The 22,609-nt window shown below is 44.4% G+C and overlaps 1 protein-coding gene across 4 annotated transcripts in view; it reads right to left on the reverse strand.

Moving 5' to 3' along the window:
* The window catches only part of orion (chemokine-like protein orion), a 48,073-nt gene that overhangs the window by 21,225 nt on the left and 4,239 nt on the right, over nucleotides 1–22,609 (reverse strand). The window contains exon 1 of one of the 4 annotated variants that reach the window (XM_088239558.1): nucleotides 2,708–3,736. The exons of 2 other annotated variants lie outside the window; for them this stretch is intronic. In XM_088239558.1, the coding sequence (XP_088095684.1) occupies nucleotides 2,708–3,220 (513 nt within the window). In that variant the 5' untranslated portion in view covers nucleotides 3,221–3,736. Of the gene's footprint in view, nucleotides 1–2,707; nucleotides 3,737–22,609 lie in introns of those variants that run through there. One more of the 4 variants, XM_088239560.1, reaches the window with a different exon arrangement.

The raw sequence follows: 22,609 nt of genomic DNA on the forward strand, positions 1-22,609 counted from the left end.
GACCACTTAAATATATATTGTGTTCGTTCAAATAAATTTACAGAAATACGTTATATAGCGTCTTTATTATGTATGCAATGAAATATGTAAAACTTACTTGCCTCCTTTCAACACAAACTCCGCAACAACCAAAGTTTTGACAATATTTGTAGATAGACACAAACAGACCTTCAAGTTTAACTTCAAATTTCAAGTGATCAACTGAAGCTGGCGGTAAATTAAATATTTAGTTTTGCCATGGAACTATCAAAATACACTTACCGAATGTAATTTTCATGATACCAGTAACTTTTCTTACTTAAAACTTGATTTTGTTAAGGATTTCGGCAGTGGGCAAAATTGTCACGTTTGACGGTACCTATATACTAACACAAACGAAATTTGTAAGATTATTTGATTCGCGACAAGCACTGCCCATTAACATAATATATACATATAAAACATTCAAACGCACTGTAGGTTCTTCTCGCGTGCGCGTGTAAGAATAGTTTAAGTCATATATCCATAATATAATCGGCAAGTCGTGTTTTGGTAATACTGCACAAAAATATGATGATTCTCCTTCAACGAAATAGTTTCCGATATCCAACACACGTAAGTATACATAACTATCGATAGCGCTTTGTGAAGTATTTATCAAACAGAAAATTCCAGCGCCAAACTATAAACACAGAACATACCTATTTCCTACACTGGGAATTCTTTTTACGCAGTTTCGAAATAACACGATTCAAAAAACATATTTTTATTTGAACTTTTGTTAAAATCCAGTAAACCCAAAAATTCTGATTGAAATATGATACGAGGCTCTGAATATTTCACGAGATCAAAGTGATGCCATACCAAATGTGAGTAAACGAGTTCGCCGGTGGTCATAATTTTTGTTACGTTTTTAAGTATTTTGTTGTCATGCTTTGTTTTTTTTTAAAAAAGGTTTTTTTCAAATCCAGGATGTATTTTCTTACGAGGAATCTTATCCACCATTGTCTTTTTTTCCTATACTTTTTATACACTATATTGCGTGAAACGTAGCCACTGTGTAAAAAGAGATTCCGGCAAACTTACACTACAACTACCTAATACCTGCCTACAATACAATATTGGAGATAAACTAATTAAGAATGATAACTTTTTATGTCGAATTAATAATATCTTTTTAGCTCTTTTCGAAAAAAGCAATATTACAACAATTAATAATTATACAATAAAAAATTTAGATTACGATAATATTTTGAGTTTGTCCAAATTTTTGTAGACAAGGACTGGATTCAACTCCCTGGGAAGCTGTTTATATTAACATATTACAAAACAGATGAAGAACATTTAAGAGAAGGTAATATAGAAGTCTAGGCATCTACAGGGCTTATGACCTGTCAATGGCTGGTTTAAGTGGCCATTTTACACACTGTGTAACATTCACCATTCTTTGCATTCGTTCCCTAGTATGTAGGTGAAATAATTCAATTCGATGAATCTCACCCGCATAAATAAAGGTTTCAGCTCTTTAACTTCACAAACATCAACAGATGAAAGAATTGAAGGTATATAGATGTTTAAATATAGGCAGAATGGTGAATGTTACACAGTGTGTAAAGTGGCCACTTAAACCAGCCATTGACAGGTCATAAGCCCTGTAGATGCCCAGACTTCTATATTACCTTCTCTTAAATGTTCTTCATCTCTGTTGTAATATGTTGATTATTACGATAGTCATTTATTTTGAGTTTGATCAAGCAAATAAATCGTAAAAATCGGCATACCGATCACTTATAAATATTATCTACCATACTCGTAATTCGTCCTGAAATGTTAACTTTCTCTCAGAATGTATTTATTCCCCGTGCCGAAATCCCCAAATCTCCAACAGATAAAATTGAAATTAACGGGCTATGACGCAATTTCCATACCGACCTGATAAAACAGTATTTTTTAAATGGTGAATTTTGTCAATAAGATGTGCCCGGTTATAAAATATAATCTTTAAATTGTGATCACATTATTTCAAAAATTGATCGTTCACAATATGTAATATCCACCCTATTCCTTGACCAATATAGCTAACCTTCCTATAGTACAATTACATTACACGAATCGGCGGTCCGAGGTTCAATCCCCGCTGTGAAATAATTCGATTACTCTATTTTCTAACTAAATAGCTCCCAAAATTAAACTCCACAAATCAAATATTACCTAGGTACTCAAATGTTTTTGTAATAGTTGTTGCCGGTGCAAAAAACAAACAGCGTAATATAATTTAGGTACTTTGGGAATAAGTAATAATTATTGTTTATCAATTATTTTATAGTTTTCAATACTGTTCCCTCCAGCGAGGGAATCCCCAGTAGGAAGAAGAAGTCAATTACACGCAAATTAATAAGTATAGGCGTCGCTTCACGTCGCGTCGCGTCGTGGTCGCGTCGGCACCGTAATTATAGACAAAGAACTAAATTGAAAAAAAATAGTAGGTAATAAACACTCGACACAATACGAGAATATCGGAACGATATCACACACAACATTCAACGAGACGAGGACAGCCGGAGATTATACAATAAACGGATTAAACTACCAGACCAAACTAAACCACAAGCTCAGACAACCGTAGCAAAAGATGTTAAAAATATTATCAGAGTATGAATAAAAAAACAAAAATTGTATATTGTTAACCGAATGTAATAATCCGTAATATTATGATAAATATTAGGACCTGATTAAATCCCAACAAAGCGTGAGAGAAGAGGTTGGAGTGCGCCACGAGGCGGTGCATGCGCTCCATCGCCTCCGGGACGGAATTGGTGGGGTCCGTCAGGACCGTCTGCGCGAGGTCCTCCCACGCGCGGCCCGCGGCCGGAGGCTGCTCCAGGAAGCGGCGGAAGGTCTCGAAGAGAAGCTCCACGCCGCCGCGCTGCGCGGCCAGCTGCGCCCACAGCCAGGACTCGTCGCGCGGCTCGCGCTCCGCGGCGCGCGCGTGCGGGAAGGCCGCCTCCACGCGCGCGCAGAACGCCGCCAGCAGGCGCGCCAGCTCGCGGTCCGGCCCCGGCTCGCCGCCCTCGCGCACCTCCTGCCAGCGCGGGTCACGCACCTTGCCCCACAGGTCCCGCTCCGTGAGCATCGCGTCCCGCCGCAGCTGGCTCACCTCCGTCAGGCCGGGCGCGCGCGCCGCGTGCGCGCCCCACACGGCCCACAGCGCGCCCCACACCGCCCACAGCGCGCCCTTCATGCTCGCGGGACGGGGGTCACGGCGTCACGGGTCGCGCGATAACGGCTGCCGAATGAGGGTGACGCGCCGATCGCCTCGTCAAGTCATTTACCGTTGCGACGGCGACGAACGATAGGTACGAAGAAAGAATTCGCTTTCACCGCGACGCGCGCCTACCTGGGGGGATATTGTTATTGTCCCCTGCGAACTCGGAATGCACCCAGCTACGACACAATGCGCGATATTACAGTCAATGTAGTATATATGTGGGTATTGGGTATGCGATACGCGATACGAGGACGGTGCTCGGCGCAGTTCCCCCGCACACTGAACACGAATACTGAATAATAACAACAAACTGGCCAAGGCGACCCGAGCGCCGAATCAGTCGTCGATTACCGCTGGTGTCTGACAGCCCGACTCCGACTGACGACTTGCGACTTGCAACAGACGAATGACGAGTGACAGTGTAGTAATTACTGGTCCGCTGGCCCCCATACTCCGTCGTTCTGTCCCTACTACCTACTACCTACTAGCAACGAGTAGCACTCGCGACGAAACTACCTGGAAGCTACGTTGCCAGATAAAGTGTTAAGATGAAAATGATTGTAAACAAAACTAGTTCTGTGTTCTGTTTTGTTTCAAATTGTAAACAAAGACTGAACATTTGATTTGCCTAGAATGGTTTTCGCGGAACTCATTATTTTCTATAATATTCTGACGTCCTTCGATAGCGATAAATGAAAACACGGTTTTATTTTTTGTCATAATAAAATAATTAGAGAAACCTAACATAATAAACAATAATACAAATAATACCTAATAATGGATCATATTTACAGTGCATCTCTTTCAGATTCTTGGTATTTTCAAAATCTCGTTTGAAAATACCAAGAATCTAATAAGATGGGTAGTATTGTCATACAAATACACCAGCAAAAATATGTTATAAACTTATTTATTTGTCATTTGCATTAAAATTGGGCCTTTCTTATAAACCAGGTATAAAGTTAGGCCTGGGGATGATGCTAGAATAATGATGGGATTGCCATACTTATTATACGGTGTATCCATACCGTACCCATAATATGTTAATCTATCCTTTATTTATTTTATTTTGGTAGTAATAATGTTTTTTTTTTAAATTAATATTTGCGTTATTATGATTTACCCAAAAATGAAAAATTTTGGGAACATTTTCTTAGTCGTAAATCGGTAATAAGTTGCTAAAGCGGGCGTGATGAATGTTTTCATATTTGAAAACATTTGACTTATATTACTTGTTTGAGCCTCTGACCTCCCGATCCGGAGTCCATGACGCTACTTACGCCACTCACGGGAACATGACCGGAGTAAAAGGACAAATTATTTGCGTCGCTTAAACCAGCCTTGCTTGCTTGTTTCTTAAATGCTTGGTCTTACTTTGCAAGCTTTGGAGCATTGGTATACGGGGGAATCTGTATCGTTGGATATGTTCCTAATATGTTAATTCATCATTTAAACCAATCCTATCAGGTGTCCCTCAAGGTTCGCATCTTAAACCCTTATTTTTTATTATTTATATCAATGATATAAGTTTATGCATTCAAAACTCATTTTTTTTGCTATACGCTGATGACAATAAAGTATTTAAAATAGTGTCTTCAATAAATGATTGCGAAGTTCTTTAAGCTGTCTTAGATAGAATATGTTGCTATTGCAAGGACAATCAGTTATTATTGAATTCTGATAAATATCTTGTCATGTCATTTACTCAAAAAAAAAAAAAAAAACTATTTGACTACAAACTATCTGGGAAAATTGTCAATCGTTCAATGAAAGCGAGAGATTTGGGTGTACTGATGGATGATAAGCTTTTATTTAGAGATCACATAAATACAATAGTGGATAAGGCGTACAGACTTCTAGGGTTTATCTTACGAATCTCCGAGCCATTCTCATCACCAAATACACTCAAACTTCTTTACTATACTTATGTGCGTAGTCAACTCGAATTCGCTTCATTAGTATGGTCCCTTCAGTATAATGTATATATTAATCAAATTGAGAACATTCAAAAGAAATTTATAAGGAGCCTGGAATATCGTTTTGGCAACATTGGAAATGATTACGGCGCATCTTTGATTAATTTTAATATTGAATCACTACGAAAAATGCGCCTTACATGTGATTTAATTTTTCTTTTAAAAATTCTAAATAATATGGTTGATTCGAGGTATCTTTTACAAAATATTGGTTTCCGTTGTCCTCTTCGCTATACCAGATTAAATTCCTTTTTATATGCACCAACTTATAAAAACAATTATACCTCGAATTCATTCATTAGACGTACCTGTAGAAATTATAATGGACTCAGTATTGATATAGACATTTTTAACGGCACGTTGCATTTATACAGAAAATTTCTTCATGGGGTCGATTATTTGGGATAGTTGCTGAATTTGCATCTTGAGTGGTTTGTGGCATGTATATGTGGCGCATGTAATGTATATGTTTGTGAATGTTTTATTTGTGCGTTCATGTGTGTGTGCGTGGATGGCTCGGAGTGTGCATTCAGTATTTTAATTTATTACCTCCATGGAAAACGCAAATGTTAACAATTATTATTTTCTTACTTGAAATTCTTATTTATTACATTTTTTTGTCACATTTAATGTTTATATCTTTTGCATAATTTATGAAAACTTAATTGGTCTTTTTATGTTGAAAAATGTTATTTTTAATACTTATTATGTATGACTGTATGTTTTCTGAATAAAATAAAAATAAAAAATTTAAATGCCTAGATTTCCATATTTGTATACTTTCATTTTATGTTTATTTTCTATCGTTTGAAAGAAGAGAGGAGGCAAGGCTGATCTGGGGCAACTCCGTATGGATCCGAGGACGAAAAGATTTTTTAAGACCGAGTTAGCAAAAAACTTTTTCATTTCATATGTTCCATATCATTATTATTGAAATATTGTATTTTTTTACAAGTGGCAAGGAATTATACGGAGTGGCTTTTCTAGGGTAAACTTTTTTCTTATTTTTGGCATTGTACTTAGTTATATATAGAATACTATAATTGGCCTATAATTTTGGTTTATTTGTAAAAAAAATATTTTTTGTTACGATGGCTGTTTTAACAAATTAATAAATTAATGTTCACTCTTCTAGAATGTTCTCCGTGTCTGTTATAACATGTAAATCTTAACTTCCTACGGAGTGAAAACCAATCCTTGTCTACAAAAATTTGGACAAACTCAAAACATTGTATAAATATAATCACAATAAAAAATCCCAAACCTAATTGCAACACGCGCACAGTGTTAAGAGTGGCCTTGAATGGAATAGTTGGAATAAATTGTTTAAAAAAAGAATCATGAAAAAGCAAATAATATTGCAAAGCAAACCCTGACTTGTTATTTATCTGCGTCCGGGCGGATGAAGAATTCCGTTCTATGTGCGAAATATAACTAGAACCCTGGACTAGTGTTTTCGACTCGACGGCTGCCCTCGGGTAAAAATCCTGCATAAAGGAAATTGAGTGGAGATAAGTTCGCCTCGTCTTGTGGCGGTGAACGCGTTCGTCCACTATTCTCGAGGTCCTCGGTTCGATTCCTGGCAGGGTCCGGTTTACTAACAAGTTGATAACTTTGTTACTTAACATACCCTGTCGCCGTCCGAATCGGGAGAATTAGATTGAAGGGCAGTTTTCTGGACTGACACGTGAAGCGTGAGACTGATCACTTTACTTACATGCCCTACGCACCGCTGGGTGCGGAAGGGGAAATGATGACGAGGACGCGGTACGGAACCGCCAGTCAGGTAGTGCAATGAGCAATGAGTCACCGAGATAGAATACCTGATCATTTGAAAGTGTACAGTTAGTTAGTGGTAGGTGAGTAATAGGTAGTAGGATATCTACTCACGACTCACGACTCTAGGAATATTATTTGATGAAATATCCTCTAACACCTGCAACAATTCAGCCAAAAGATAATTTCCAAGAAGTAAAATGACTAACAATAATATTTGAGTGCTCGTATTAGTTACCGATTACCGAAACTGACTAATATTTAGAATACAAACTAGAGTTTCAATTATTATAAATAGAAACTATAAAAAATGTATATATGAAAATAGTAGGACCGGCCAGCCATCCAATAACACGTGTTCACTTAATTACACTAAAATAAAGCGACGACGGTTTTAACTATATAAAACAATATGTATACATTAAACTAAAACAAAATAAATATTAAACGAGTCATGGGTATAAATGTAGTATACACTATACACTGAAACCCCCTTTTACGCGGGCTATACGTTCCACACAGTACTAAAAAAAGGAACAGTGATAGATAGGTTTACTTTTGAATAAATCAATTCGGGATTTTTCTTCAGTGTAACAGACTTGCATTTAATAAAAGGTCAAAAATAAAATAATCAAATAATATAGACCTTAAACTAAGAATACTCCTAATCAAGACCTATATATGGAGTATCTTGATGTATGGCTGTGAGACATGGTGCCTATCCGAAAGAGATAAACCGAGACTAGAGGCTTTTGAGATGTGGTCCTATAGAATACTACTAGGAATTTCCTGGAGAGACCACATTACAAATGAGGAGGTTCTCCAAAGAATCGAAGGTGGAAGGCACCTGCTCAGCACCTTGTCCGAAAGGCGAACTAGATGGATCGGCCATGTAACACGTCAAGAAGGCCTCCTGCATGTCATAATGGACGCCCACGCCGAGAGTACCTGGAGGACCTATTAGAGGACGTGCGCTGCTCATCATATGTTGACTTTAAAAGAGCCGCACAAGACAGGGAGGAATGGAGGAGAAGAATGAATGTAATTGCTGCCAGCCAATCCCAGGATTGAGACCAGAGAAGAAGAACATGACAAAAAAAAGGTTAAAAAGATTATTTATTATCACTGTCTAATATTATACGCCACGTAAGTGAAAGAGCGATATAGCGCACTCCAATAACGAAAAGTATAATTATGTGTACCGTATTTTGCGGACAATAAGACGCACCTCAAAATGTATCTATCAATTTTCAGAAAAAAAAATGTTTTGGACGATAAGACGCATCGAGTTATAAGACGCACCCCAATTTTTGGTTGAATTTTTGTAGTAAAAAGTTTGCATTGGCCCATTTCACACGAATCGTTCCAACCCGCCCGGCGCAGTAAAAATAAGGCGAGTGGATATTTATTTATATCACCATTTTTCTATTTATTTATTCAGTTTCTACTCGCAAGTATAAACATTGCAAAAGGAAATCGAGTGGAGATAACTCGGCCTCATCGTTTACTAGTAAATACGTTTACCTGCCATTAAATTTATTTATTTATTTAATAAATCAAATAATATAATAAAACAATTATAAAACGACAAAGGTCCATCCACGCTATGTTACTTTATCAGGCCGGGTGGTGAACGGCCATGTATATATTTTTTAAATTTAATTTTTGGACCGTGTTATTTCGAAACCGTCTAAAACGAGATCCAACGTATTATACTACTAATCGAGTGTGACGTCGGGGTATGCTGTAGTGGCTGTACACGTGTAGGCGTGCACACTGTGCAGTCTGAACGCTCTCGAGTGCAGCAACCCGGGGAGAAGAGCGCACGGTGCACTGTCACCCCGCATCGGATACATCCGGTGCATTTAGGAAATCAATTAGGCGACGGTGGCTGGCGACGGTGACTTATGGCGGTCACTCGTGACGAGTTCGGTGTTCAGGGTCGAAGGAACTCTAAATCGTGCGAACAACCGAGTTGTGGTCCCGCGACTGGTGTCGCGGACTCATGGCTCATCAGTCCGAGGCTCGAAACCCGCTCCACAACTAGATTCCCACTTTAAAAGTTAATTATTTACAACTCGCTGAAAATGGCTCACAAAATTTAAATATTTAAGTAAATCATAGAAAGTAGATATTTATTTCTTTTTTTTTAACGAGTTTAAGACTACATTAAACTATAGATCGATAAGTTTAACACATCGCAACAGGGATGGAGGACATTTTAAAGTAGGGAATGTGGAAGTTTAGACAGTATAGGTATGTATTGTATATTACTCTTTTTTCTTCCAAATAAATTTACTTGTAAACGATAATAATATATATTAAAATGTAATTGATCAGCTTGGAACGAGGTATGTACTCTTGTAAGCTGGGCAAAGTTCCTAATAAATAATGAAAATACGGTAAAATGTATAAACAAATAAAATAAAAAATACAGTCATCCACTTGACTACCGTTCTAAGCAAAAAATCAGTATCTAGCAAAAATGCAAAAGTGTGTTTTTTACTCTTGATTACTTTAATTATATATCGAAAATATTACAAAAACCTGTTTAATATACGATAAAAAAGTACCAAATACATAAAAATAATTTTAAATTTCCTAAATTTCCTCAAAACTTTTTTAATGTCGGTTACTGCCTTTTTGCTCGGAACGGCAGTTTACGCAGTGCTACATTCACTATTCATCCATATTTGTTCGACTCTTCGATCTGCTGATTTTTGTGAAGTTAAAGAGCTAAAACCACGGAACAACAGATGGAAGAATTACTCAAATAAAATACCACCGGGTAGGTTATAGTCGTACTTGTACTTATTTAGTACAGCCACAACAGCAAGGCTCGTGTGCTCCATATTTCGATGTTATGATTTGTGTTGAAAACTGTTTTGCTGGTAATTTTCAAATCTTCATTAGCTAAAGCTGAATAGTGCGAAAGACCAGGGTTCGAAGGATATTATATAACGAAATTCGTTGCTGATATAATATTATATGTATCAATGATATTTATAATTAAGCGGGTGTTTTTGTTTTTACGATACATTCCCGCGTTCTTAACTGAAATTCCCCGGGCACCATAAAGCCGCGTATGTTGCGTGGACCGGAATGGAGATTCACCCGGACAGGGGAATAATAAATGCAACAACAGCATCTCTAGAGATTTTGGTTTGGTTCAGTCCAAACTTAGAAATAGGCTAGATGTTTAATTAACTTCTTCGATACCTCGGGACTGTAAACAAAGCTTTGCCTTTTACCGAAACGTGTCCTAAGAAAATTATATACCAATCCAGGAATTAAATTAAAGGACGAGGACTTTCGATTTCCTCCCTTCGGTACTGGTTCTAGGATAGCACTCGATCGTTTTATTGGTACTTCGCGTTATTTAATTGATCCGCGCACGTTATCTTCGATCGGCTTTGAATAGGGTTTTTCGTGTGTTGTTTGTTACGATATATAATGTCGTTTTCTTGACTTGCCATCGGGAAAGGATGAAGGCAGGGACTGTGGAACTCGAGGCAAGGGCCACCGGATTTCGAAGGATAAATTCACACTTTAATTGAATACCCTAAAAATTCATTTAATAGGAAAATATCCTTTATTAGACCAATTTTTAAGAACGGCGATTGATCTGATATCGCGGATTTTGACCCATTTCCAAGATTTCTCCTATTCCAAAAATATTTGAAGCTATTTACTAATAAAATAACTCCCGCTTTTAAGAATGTACTGATCGAGGAACAGCATGGATTTAGGACTGCTAAGTCGACAACTACAAATCTACTTTCATTCACTGATACAATTTTAGAGCATTTGAAAACAATCGGCAAGTTGATGTACTCTATACTGACTTTTCTAAGGCCTTCGACAAAGTCGATCATAAAATTCTATACTCTAAATTTTATGCTCTTGGCATTAGAGACCCGTTCCTGTCGTTTCTAAAATCCTATCTCTCCCAAAGAAAACAAAGTGTCATGATTGATAATTTCCCCCAAATAGTTTTATGGTTACATCAGGTGTATCGCAAGGTGCTCATTTAGCCCCCCCTTCTTTTTAATTTATTTGTTAATGATGTTGTCAATGCGTTCTTTACCAGAATTTTTTGGCCTTTTGCTGAGGATAATAAGATTCTTAAAGTAATTTCAAATGTTAGTCTTGTCTTGCTCTACAAAATGATATTGATTCTTTTCATGACTGGTGCAAAATAAATAACCTTGAATTAAATTTCAATAAATGCAAAACAATTTCTTACCGCTAATCTAAAAAAATATTATCTTCGATTATAAACTTAATGACCAAATTCTTTCCGTTGTAACTTCAATAAGAGATTTCGGGGTGGTTCTAGACAACAAACTAAATTTTAATGAACGCATTGACTATATCATTAACAAATTTCTTAAATTCTTTGGATTTGTTAATAGAGCTACATTCGATTTTGAAAACATATTAACTCTAAAAATACTTTAGGTACTGCTCATTGGTTCGTCCCATTCTTGAATACGCCTCCTTAATATGGTCTCCGTAGTATGTTACTCATATAAATTGCATCGAGTCAGTTCAGCATAAATTGTTAAAAAACATTGCGTACAAACTAGGAATCACAAGAGATCACTATAACTATACTGACATGGAAATTTTCCTGAATATATCCAGTCTCTCACAACGTCGATTTAATTCAGATTTAATTTGCATGTTTCAGATACTCAATAGTTTATTTGATGTCCCGACTATTCTCCAAGAAATATCTCTAATGTTCCTTCACGTAGACTCAGAAATAATGACATTCTGTTCCTCGGTCATCGTATGACTAATTATGGTTTCCATGCGCCTCTACCTAGAACGATTAGATTTGTAAATGAAAATCAAGATCTAAATTATTTTGATTGTAAATTGAGTTTTTTTTTACAAATAGGCTGAAGAAATATTCCCAATAAATTGACTGTATATTTGTTGAATTGACCTGAATTCCATAATGCCTGTATAATGTATTAACTTGTCTTTGCTTTTCTTTGTTGTATTCCTTTTATTTTTAGTTACTCTATTATTATTGTTTTACGTTATTTAATTTGTTTAAATTGGACATTTCCCGTAAATTTGTTAAATAAATAAATAAATACAAACAGATCAGAAACACTGGGTAATGAGAAGGCCGTAAAACTGGTGTTCCTCTAAATATTTCGATCAACACCTTGAAGCCAGACATACCGACTTGAATTGGGTTTGGGAGTTGGGAGGCATTCGTCACAGATCCTAAGGAAGATTCCTTGTCACCTGATAATGCAATACAATACCAACACAATATCAAAAGAGCGCGAATGTGCGATTGTTAAATTATTTCCAAACAGCACGAAAGTGCGGGAACCTTTTCCAAAAATGTAGGCTTCCAGGTTGTATTTTCTATTTATTCGTTGCTTGTGGGATCATTATCAAGTGGGGTAATTCCACCGATTGCAAAGGGTTATATTATTATCCTATTTTCGAACCCTGTGGAATACCTTCATGTACGAGACGCTCTCGCTGTAGTGATCGCCAGCGTCGCGTCACGGGGACCTGACAAGGCACCTCAAGAAGAATACGTACATTGTACACAGTGCGTGCATAATATCACGCGATACTGAGATGAATAGTTATAAATCCCATCACCGGACCAGAGTGTCTGGAATAAACATTATGACCAATTCAAATATGCAAATTCGCTGGTAATACGAGTACATTATACTAATGGTTGTTGGTGGTAACATCAGCCACCGGCCACCGGCCACCAGATACCGGAGCATGCAGATAAGACATTCCAACTGATACCGGAGTAATATAAAATGTATGTCAGTAATCTGAACAGTGAACACCATATTTTGGTTTCGCGGTTTGGTAGTGTTCGGGCTTTCGGTAATTTTTAGATTGTTTTCAAATAGGTTGATAACAACTATTCTAACATGCGGACGCATACAAATCGCGATAATTGAGAATGGCCACGATGAACAGGCCGGTTTTATGGTTTTATTAAATGGTGGTATTCATTTTCGAAGAATAACCGATAATACAAGACCAAAAACAGGAAGACCATATAGATAGCGGCGGTGACTAATAATGTTGTAGGAATTATAGTAATGAAATAGTATTGACGAACAGTCAAAACCACAGCCGTATTTAGGACCTGTCCATTGCTGAGTGCCGGGTGACGGGCGCGGGGCGCGGGTCTCTCATTATGGGGAGGATATCTAAGAATTACATATTTTTTATAGTTTTTTTTTTATAGTTATAAGTTTTATATAGATAGTTTTTTTAATGTTTCGACGTTCTTTATAACTATGTAAAAGAGGATTCGCACCACAAAACATTTTCAAACTTAGTATATTTATTGTATAGATTATGTTAATGGTCAGTGCTTGTCGTGAATCAAATAATCTTACAAATTTCGCTTGTGTTAGTATATAGGTACCGTCAAACATGACAATTTTGCCCAGCCATGACAATTTTGCCCACTGCCGAAATCCTTAACAAAATCAAGTTTTAAGTAAGAAAGGTTACTGGTATCATAAAAATTACATTCGGTAAGTATATTTTGATAGTTCCATGGCAAAACTAAATATTTAATTTACCGCCAGCTTCAGTTGATCACTTGAAATTTGAAGTTAAACTTAAAGGTCTGTTTTTGTATATCTATTGTTCCGGACGCGTAAAATCGAATAAATTAAAATAATACAATAATTAGAAAGGATCCCCGGTAAATGTATAGAACTGATGGCTGGGCTCTCAATAAAGATAAAATGGTCACTTTCGAGCCTGGCCTCAGTATTACCGGGGAAAAATAGCTAGGTTAAAATGAATAAAATGTATAAAAATATATTATGTAAATGTCATGTTGCGCGCGTCGCGGCTGCCGACGAAATGGCCCGTACGGGCATTGAGCGCCCGTATTTACGCCACCTGCGGCCGGCGGCATGTAGCGAGTGGCGGGGAAAGATTACCCCCACCACTCCGAGGCAGCCGGCGCGGGTGGGATGGCCGACTCACGGAGCCCGACGCGCACCGCTTTATAAGGCGGTCAAATGGAAATATTAAATCAGTTGAGTTCCTAACTCTGAACAGTTCACACGTGTTTTATTACGTTCTCCGTCCTGTTCGCCTTCCTGCACTTCGCTCTTCGCTCCGCTCTGCCTGCTGACTGCCTTCGCCTCTCTGCACCACTTGGACCGGGTGGAAAGTCCTTTTCAGGGCTATTGAGGTTGACTTGCGGTCGGCGCAGCTGTGCTCCTACCTTCCGACTTTGTCTTTGGCTCTGTCTGGGAGGGCGGCTTCCCACTTACGCCGGGAAGCTTGACTGCGGCAGACGCGGGTGACGAACCGGCGAAACTTTCATCGTGGTAACGCGTACGTTACATTTGGTCCTTCGGAGCTAAGGATCGTCGCCAGTGGTCTCCAGTCTACAACACACCTACAGCATGCCGGTCAACAGATCGCCTGTGTCGACGCGTTCGGGAACGCGTCGAGACGCCGGCACGGAGCACGAAGAGGAGCTTCAGGAGCCCCAACCGGGGTCTGTACGAGCACATCAGGAGGAGCCCCAGCCAGGGCCTTCACACGACTGCCAGGAGGAGCCTCATCAAGGACTTCTGGAGGAACAAAAGGACTCGGACGAGGGATCCGCACCCTCGGAGCGGTCCATCTCATCGGCGACATTTCGCCGACAGATGGAGGAACGCGAGGCGCATCACGAGAGGCAGGTGAGCAGCCTCAACGAGATCATCGCCGCGCTGAAGGCCGCCAACGCGAGAGAGGACGCCAGACGAGACATGGCAACCCCCCTCACGCCCACCATCGAGAGGGACCTCACATCGCACGGGACGTCGGAACCGGCTCACAAGCCGCTGCCGCTGACGTCAGACGCGTCTAGGACCGACGCAGCCCTCAGTACGAGGGAGGCTGCCGCCGCACGCCACGCCGCACGCTACGCCGCTGATCCGGAGGATACCGGAGCGGCGTACATCCAGCAGCCGAGCCACTACGACAGCAGCCGGGCGAGAGACGGGGCCGCTTGGAAGCGCCCTGTCACCGACGCGGAAGCAGCCTTCAGCACAAGGGAGGCCGCCGCCGCACGCCACACCACACGCTACGCCGCTGATCCGGAGGACACCGGAGCGGCGTACATCCATCCACCGAGCCACTACGACAGCGGCCGGGTGAGAGACGGGGCCGCATGGAAGCGCCCTGTCGCCGACACGGAAGCAGCCTTCAGAGCAAGGGAGGCCGCCACCGCACGCTACGCCGCTGATCCGGAGGACACCGGAGCGGCGTACACACTTCCGCCGAGCCACTACGACAGCGGCCGGGTGAGAGACGGGGTGCCACGGAGGCACCCGGTCGCAGAGGCGGACTCCAGGACGAAGGAGGCCGCCAACACACGCTACGCCGCTGATCCGGAGGACACCGGAGCGGCGTACACATTTCCGCCGAGCCACTACGACAGCGGCCGGGTGAGAGACGGGGTGCCACGGAGGCACCCGGTCGCAGAGACGGACTCCAGGATGAAGGAGCCCGCCAACACACGCTACGCCGCTGAGCCGGCCTACGCCGGAGCGACAAACGCACATTTACAAGGCCGCTACAATGAGCGGCATCGGGACAATGAGGCGCCACCCGCACACAGCCGAAGGGAGGACGCCGACGTACGCTACGCCGCCGGGCCAGGCGAGCCCGTAGCGGCACGTACTATACCACTGGGGGGCTACGAGTTTCGTGACCCGGTGAGCGCGTGGGTACAAGAGGGGCTACCCACGGAATACATGCCGCCGGGTGCCACCGGCGAGCCTGTGACGAAATACAGACAGCCGCCGGAGTGGCACACGTTCATGGCGAGGCAAACCGGCGCTAGGGATCTACCGCAATTCTCCGGCGACCCGCTAGAATGGCGAATATTTAAGGCGCAATTTGATCAATCGACACAGATGTGCTCCCTTACAAACGCGGAGAACATTCTCCGTCTGCAACGAGCCCTCACAGGACGGGCCAAGGCCACAGTGTCGTCTTTGCTGGTAGATCCCCGAAATGTGCCGGACATTGTGAAGATGTTAGAGGCCGCCTTTGGACACCCGGAGATCGTCGTGGACAGAGTACTGGAGCGGATAAGAAAACTCCCTAAACTGGCCGACAACGCATCCCTGGAGGCCCTGACGGACTACGCGGTCGCGATAAGAAACTTCGTATCGACCGTAGAGGGCCTCGATGGAAGCCACCTCTCCTCCCCGAAGCTTCTGTCCGAGATGACTCAGAAGCTGCCACGAGTCGAGAGGATGATGTGGATTATGTCACGAGCGGATACCGTGAGAAAAGCTACCCCCAGGGATCTGGCACTGTGGCTAGCGAGACTGACCGGTGCAATACCGAATGCGGGTTGCATCGGGATCAGCACGGAACCCGCCCGAGTGGAGAAAAGGCGTACCCAAGAAAGGCACGTGTTTCTCACTCAGGACAAAAAATGCCTGTTCTGCGACATGAGTGGACACGCATTCGGACAATGCCGGAAGTTTCTCCGGAAAACGGTAGAGGAGAGGTGGACAATTGTGCGTGCCAAGTTCGTGTGCTACGGATGCCTAGAACCGGGACACAAAACGACCACCTGTGAAGCGGCGAAGTGCGACGAGTGCCACGGGCGGCATCATCGGTCACTACACCGCGAGAGAGTGGACAGTACGCCGAACGAGCAAGTCTTATTGACAAGGCGAACGGAAGTCCCAGTGACCTTCAAGGTAGTGCCAGTAACCTTGAAGGGCCCGCGTGGGTCAATGGAGATCCACGCACTACTAGACGAGGGTTCATCGGTAACTCTCCTCGAGGAGGATGTCGCCCGTGCAGTGGGCGCCACCGGGGCCTGCGAGGAGTTGAGACTCATCGGTGCCAGTGGGAACACGGACACGCTACAGTCACAGCGTGTATCCGTAATCCTCGTTAAAGGAAACAAAGAATTTGGTGTCCAGGCACAGACGGTGCGGGTCATGGATCTGCCGCACCGCAACCGAAAGAGCACCAAGACACACGGGCCAGGCATCAAGCCGAAGATGTTAATCGGTCTTGATTACGCCACCCTAATGGTATCTACAGGCCCGCCAGTCCTACAAGAGGACGGGCGGCTAACCATCGAGACGGCCCTAGGAGCCGTCACCTACGGCGGGGCTGTGCACCCCGCCTTTGAATTACCCCCAGACGGCCAGGGTGAAAGGGACTTAGCGGAACTGGTAAAGAAGAGCTTCGCCGTTGACTCGCTAGGTGTAACCACCCTGGAACGTTGCCGCGCCGCAGATGTGCGAGCGGCGGAGCTCATGAGCAGCTCAACCACACAACTACCATCCGGACGATGGGAGACCGGTTTACTGTGGGCGAAAGACGGGGATTCTTTGCCCTGCAACCGGCAAGCAGCCATGAAGCGGCTGCACTCCCTGGAAAATAAACTACGGAAGGATCCGATACTGGCGATCGCATATCGCGCCAAGATGGCGGACTACATTGAAAAGGGATACGCCGTCAAACTAAGCCGCGAGGAGGTAGACGCCCACCATTCGCGCAAATGGTACCTGCCCCACTTCGCGGTGACAAACCCCAACAAGCCTGGCAAGATAAGGGTCGTGTTCGACGCCGCCGCCCAGTTCCAGAGGACGGCGTTGAACGACCATCTACTGACGGGACCTGACCTGCTTTCATCCCTCCTCGGAAACGTGATCCGCTTCAGAGAGGGACGAGTAGCCATCGCGGCCGACATACGGGAGATGTTCCTGCGGATAAGAATCCGGGAAGCCGACCAGCAATCGCAGCGGTTCCTATGGCGGACGCAGGACGGGCAGGAGCCCGACACGTTTGTCTTCGCGTCCATGATGTTTGGAGCGAAGTGCTCACCCAGCAGCGCGCAATTCGTGCGAAACACAGTCGCACGAGCACACGCGAAAGAATTTCCCGCCGCAGCAGAGGCGATCGAGCACAATATGTACATGGATGACTACCTAGACGCCACAGACAGCGAAGAAACAGCTGCAAGCCTGGTACGAGATGTTACCCTCGTACTCGGCAATGGCGGGTTCCGGCTCACCGGGTGGGCTTCAAACAAACCAGATGTCCTGGAAGAAGTAAAGGCCGACGACCGGGCCAATACAGCAGTCACCATAGGGGAAGAAGTAATGACGGAGCGGGTCCTCGGGATCGTATGGGATCCCAAGAGCGACCTATTTATATTTCGGCACGGAGCCGAAAGTGCAGCCATCCCGGAGCGACCCACCAAGCGCGGCATGTTGAGCGCCGCCATGAGTATCTTCGACCCAGTAGGCTTCATTGCGTGCCTCACGATACGGGCGAAGATATTGCTGCAAGCCATCTGGAGGACAAACACAGGTTGGGACCAACCGCTGCAACCGGACCACGCCGAAAAGTGGTTGGAATGGCGCGACCTGCTGGCAGCGAACGGCTGTACAATACCGAGATGCTCGCTGCAAGGGCAGAAAGAACCCGTGACACTGCACGTGTTCTGCGACGCGTCAGAGCAGGCATGCTGCACAGTGGCATACTTTGTGGGGGCCGACACCACAAGTTTCGCAATGGCGAAGTGCAAGGTGGCCCCCCTAAAGCCTCTGTCAGTGCCTAGACTAGAACTCCAGGCAGCGCTACTAGCGGCAAGGATGGCCGCCACCATAAAAAAAGAGAGTCGAGCTCTCATCACCCAAACCGTGTTCTGGACGGACTCGAGCACGGTCCTGTGTTGGCTGCGAACCGACCCACTGCGGTACAGCACGTTCGTCGCAAACAGGCTGGGCGAGATTGACGAGCTCACAGACGTACGGGACTGGAAATGGGTCCCCACCAAGGACAACCCAGCCGACATAGGGACCCGCGACAAGGGCCCACCCGACCTTGCGAGGTCGGGACTATGGTTCGGAGGCCCCGGCTTCCTGAGAAAAGGGGAAGCCGACTGGCCGAAAGAGAAGAAGTTACTACAACAACCGGACGAGAAGACGCTGGAGCGGAAACAACCCCGCCACTTCGTGGGCCACATCAGACGGACGGAGGCCCTACCCCAGGTGCAGCGCTTCTCGTCGTGGACCCGACTCGTCAGGGCGACGGCATGGGTGCTGCGATTTCGCACGATGCCGCCGCCACGAGTCCCTACCGTCCCCAGGGGGGACCTTTGAACTTCACGCCTCAGAAACACGGGCCGCAGAAATCATGCTGCTGAAGCGGTCCCAGGAGACGGCTTTCGGAGAAGAGCTGGAGCTTTGGAGCTCCTGAGACGAAAGGCGCCTATCCCGCCGCACAGCCGCCTCCATGCAGCGGCACCCTTCCTAGACAAAGAGGGAGTCATCCGGATGGGAACGCGCATCCAAGCGGCACAGAGCTTCGCAGAGGACTGCAGCGCGCCGCCTATCATGGACGGGACCTGCCCATACACCCGGCTGCTGATCACGCACAGCCACCGGAAGGGTGGCCACCCGGGAGTCGAGAGGACGATCGCCGACCTGAGAGCCAGCTACCTCATCCTGCGACTCCGCGGGGCTGTGAGGAAGATAACACGATGGTGCCCGCTGTGTAAATGCTGCGCAGCCGGCCCCAACCCCCGCTGATGGGGCAACTGCCTGAGCCCGACTGGCCTTCAGGACGCCGCCGTTCACGCACTGCGGGCTTGACTTCTTCGGGCCGATGATGATCACCAACGGCCGAAGAAAAGAAAAGCGCTATGGGGCACTGTTCACCTGCCTCACCACACGCGCGATCCACCTGGAGCTAGCGTCGTCCCTCGAAAGCGACTCCGCCATAATGGCCATAAGAAGGATGGCCGCCCGCAGAGGCTGCCCACACGCGTTATACTCGGACAACGCTACCAACTTCAGGGAGCGGACAAAGAGCTGAAACAGGCCGTAGACGAGCTCCTGGCGGACCCAGAATGCTCGCCGAACTTACAGTTCGCAAAATTGAGTGGAAATTCATTCCGCCCTCATCACCTCATATGGGGAGCGTGGGAAAGACTCGTGAGATCTGTAAAACGAGCCCTCCACGCAACCCTCAACGAGCAGGCTCCAAGAGAGGAGACCCTCAAAACCATATTGGCTGAAGCAGAGTACACCGTGAACAATCACCCGCTCACGCATGTGTCAACCAAGCCCAACGACGAAGCACCGCTGACCCCGAACCACTTCTTGCTCGGGTCAGCCAATACACAGCCAACTCTGGCATATTATAACAAAAAGGAAGAAGGGCCTGCCTTCATAAGCAATGGAGGATCGCCCAGAAAATGGCCGACATGTTTTGGCGCCGATGGCTGAAGGAGTACCTTCCCACCTTGGCGCACAGGAAGAAATGGCGCGAGCCCGCGCCTCCAATACAGGTCGGGGACCTCGCGCTCATCATGGACCCAAATCTGCCGCGGAATTCTTGGCCTCGCGGCAGAGTCACCCGTGCAGAACCAGCAGCTGACGGACAAGTACGAGTCGTCGAGGTGCGGACCACCAACGGCACCTACACCAGACCAGCGGTGAAGATCGCCGTACTAATGAAGGAAGAGGAACAACGCGCCCAGCAGGAAAATAGTACAGACTAGCTGCACGGGGGGAGTGTTCCGGACGCGTAAAATCGAATAAATTAAAATAATACAATAATTAGAAAGGATCCCCGGTAAATGTATAGAACTGATGGCTGGGCTCTCAATAAAGATAAAATGGTCACTTTCGAGCCTGGCCTCAGTATTACCGGGGAAAAATAGCTAGTTAAAAATGAATAAAATGTATAAAAATATATTATGTAAATGTCATGTTGCGCGCGTCGCGGCTGCCGACGAAATGGCCCGTACGGGCATTGAGCGCCCGTATTTACGCCACCTGCGGCCGGCGGCATGTAGCGAGTGGCGGGGAAAGATTACCCCCACCACTCCGAGGCAGCCGGCGCGGGTGGGATGGCCGACTCACGGAGCCCGACGCGCACCGCTTTATAAGGCGGTCAAATGGAAATATTAAATCAGTTGAGTTCCTAACTCTGAACAGTTCACACGTGTTTTATTCCGTTCTCCGTCCTGTTCGCCTTCCTGCACTTCGCTCTTCGCTCCGCTCTGCCTGCTGACTGCCTTCGCCTCTCTGCACCACTTGGACCGGGTGGAAAGTCCTTTTCAGGGCTATTGAGGTTGACTTGCGGTCGGCGCAGCTGTGCTCCTACCTTCCGACTTTGTCTTTGGCTCTGTCTGGGAGGGCGGCTTCCCACTTACGCCGGGAAGCTTGACTGCGGCAGACGCGGGTGACGAACCGGCGAAACTTTCATCGTGGTAACGCGTACGTTACATCTATAAATAGCGTCAAAACTTTTTTTGTTGCGGAGTTTGTGTTGAAACGAGGCAAATAAGTTTTATAAATTTCATTGCATAAATAATAACAACGCAATAGAAAGTATTTTTGTATATCTATTTGAACAAACACAATAGGTATTTAAATGTGCAAAATTGCCTTAGATTTCTTAGCTAGTGTTTTGACAATTTTGCCCACGTCTAGGGTTGTCGCTACATACTACTTTGAAAAGACATTATCCAAGACAAAAACCAGATAACAGAAATTGAATACATCAGCTGACCCGAAAAAAAAGTACCTGCTGCTTAAACAAAGTAGAAAATATAAAATAAAATGAAGTAAGCGACAAAAACATGATTTTAAACGAGGTAACCGAATGTTTTGTTCAAACTATAAACCCATAAATCAATTTTTTGCCAAAGATTTGAGAAATAAAGTAAAAAAATCTGACGGGAGTTTCAATTCATATACACGCTGAAAATAACAAGTTAGTTATTCTGTTCATCAAAACTTTTTATACCACACAGCAATCGCATAACAATCCATCCGATTTTTCTCTGCCATCATCAAAAAATCAGGAAAACATTTTTTTTAAATCATAGCGACACGGACACAACAGACTCTGATGCCTACTAAGTTGATAAATTAAAACAGATTTCGAGACATTCATCATAAGTCATCACGACGAATATGAACAGCGTGCCTAGGAATCCTCGGCCGAGGAAAACGAAAAAACAGTGTCTGATCCGCTTGAAATTAATAACGGTAAAGAAGGCGACAATGAATCTACGACTATGAATCGTGCATATTGCCGGTGGCAACATACGGACTAGAAACCGCGTCTATAACACAAGAAAGTAGCCAGAAATTAAAATGCACGCAACGATCCATGGGAAGACAGATGCTTGGTGTATGTCTAAGAGACGGAATAAGAAATGAAGAAATAAGGCGCCGAACCGGAGTCGTGGATATCATGGATCGTGCAGCGAAATTGAAATGGCAGTGGGCAGGACACTTGGCGAGACAAAATGATGGCAGGTGGACACCCATAATAATAAAATGGAGACCATGGGAAAACAAAAGAAGTGTTGGAAGGCCACAGAAAAGATGGGTCGACGACATTGCCTCTATTGCCGGTAAAACGTGGATGATGAAAACGGGTGATAGGAAGGAATGGAGACGTTTGGAAGAGGCCTTTATCCAGCAGTGGAGAGAATAAGGCTGCAGAAGAAAAGAAGGCGCTTCCGTTTTAGTAAAGTTTAACACTGTTGATACGCAAAACGACAAATATTATGTTGGTTAAGTTGTCA

The sequence above is a fragment of the Micrasema longulum genome, unplaced genomic scaffold, assembly GCF_059751315.1.
Source record: "Micrasema longulum isolate JH-2025_06_02 unplaced genomic scaffold, ASM5975131v1 h1tg002185l, whole genome shotgun sequence".
NCBI lineage: Eukaryota > Metazoa > Arthropoda > Insecta > Trichoptera > Brachycentridae > Micrasema > Micrasema longulum.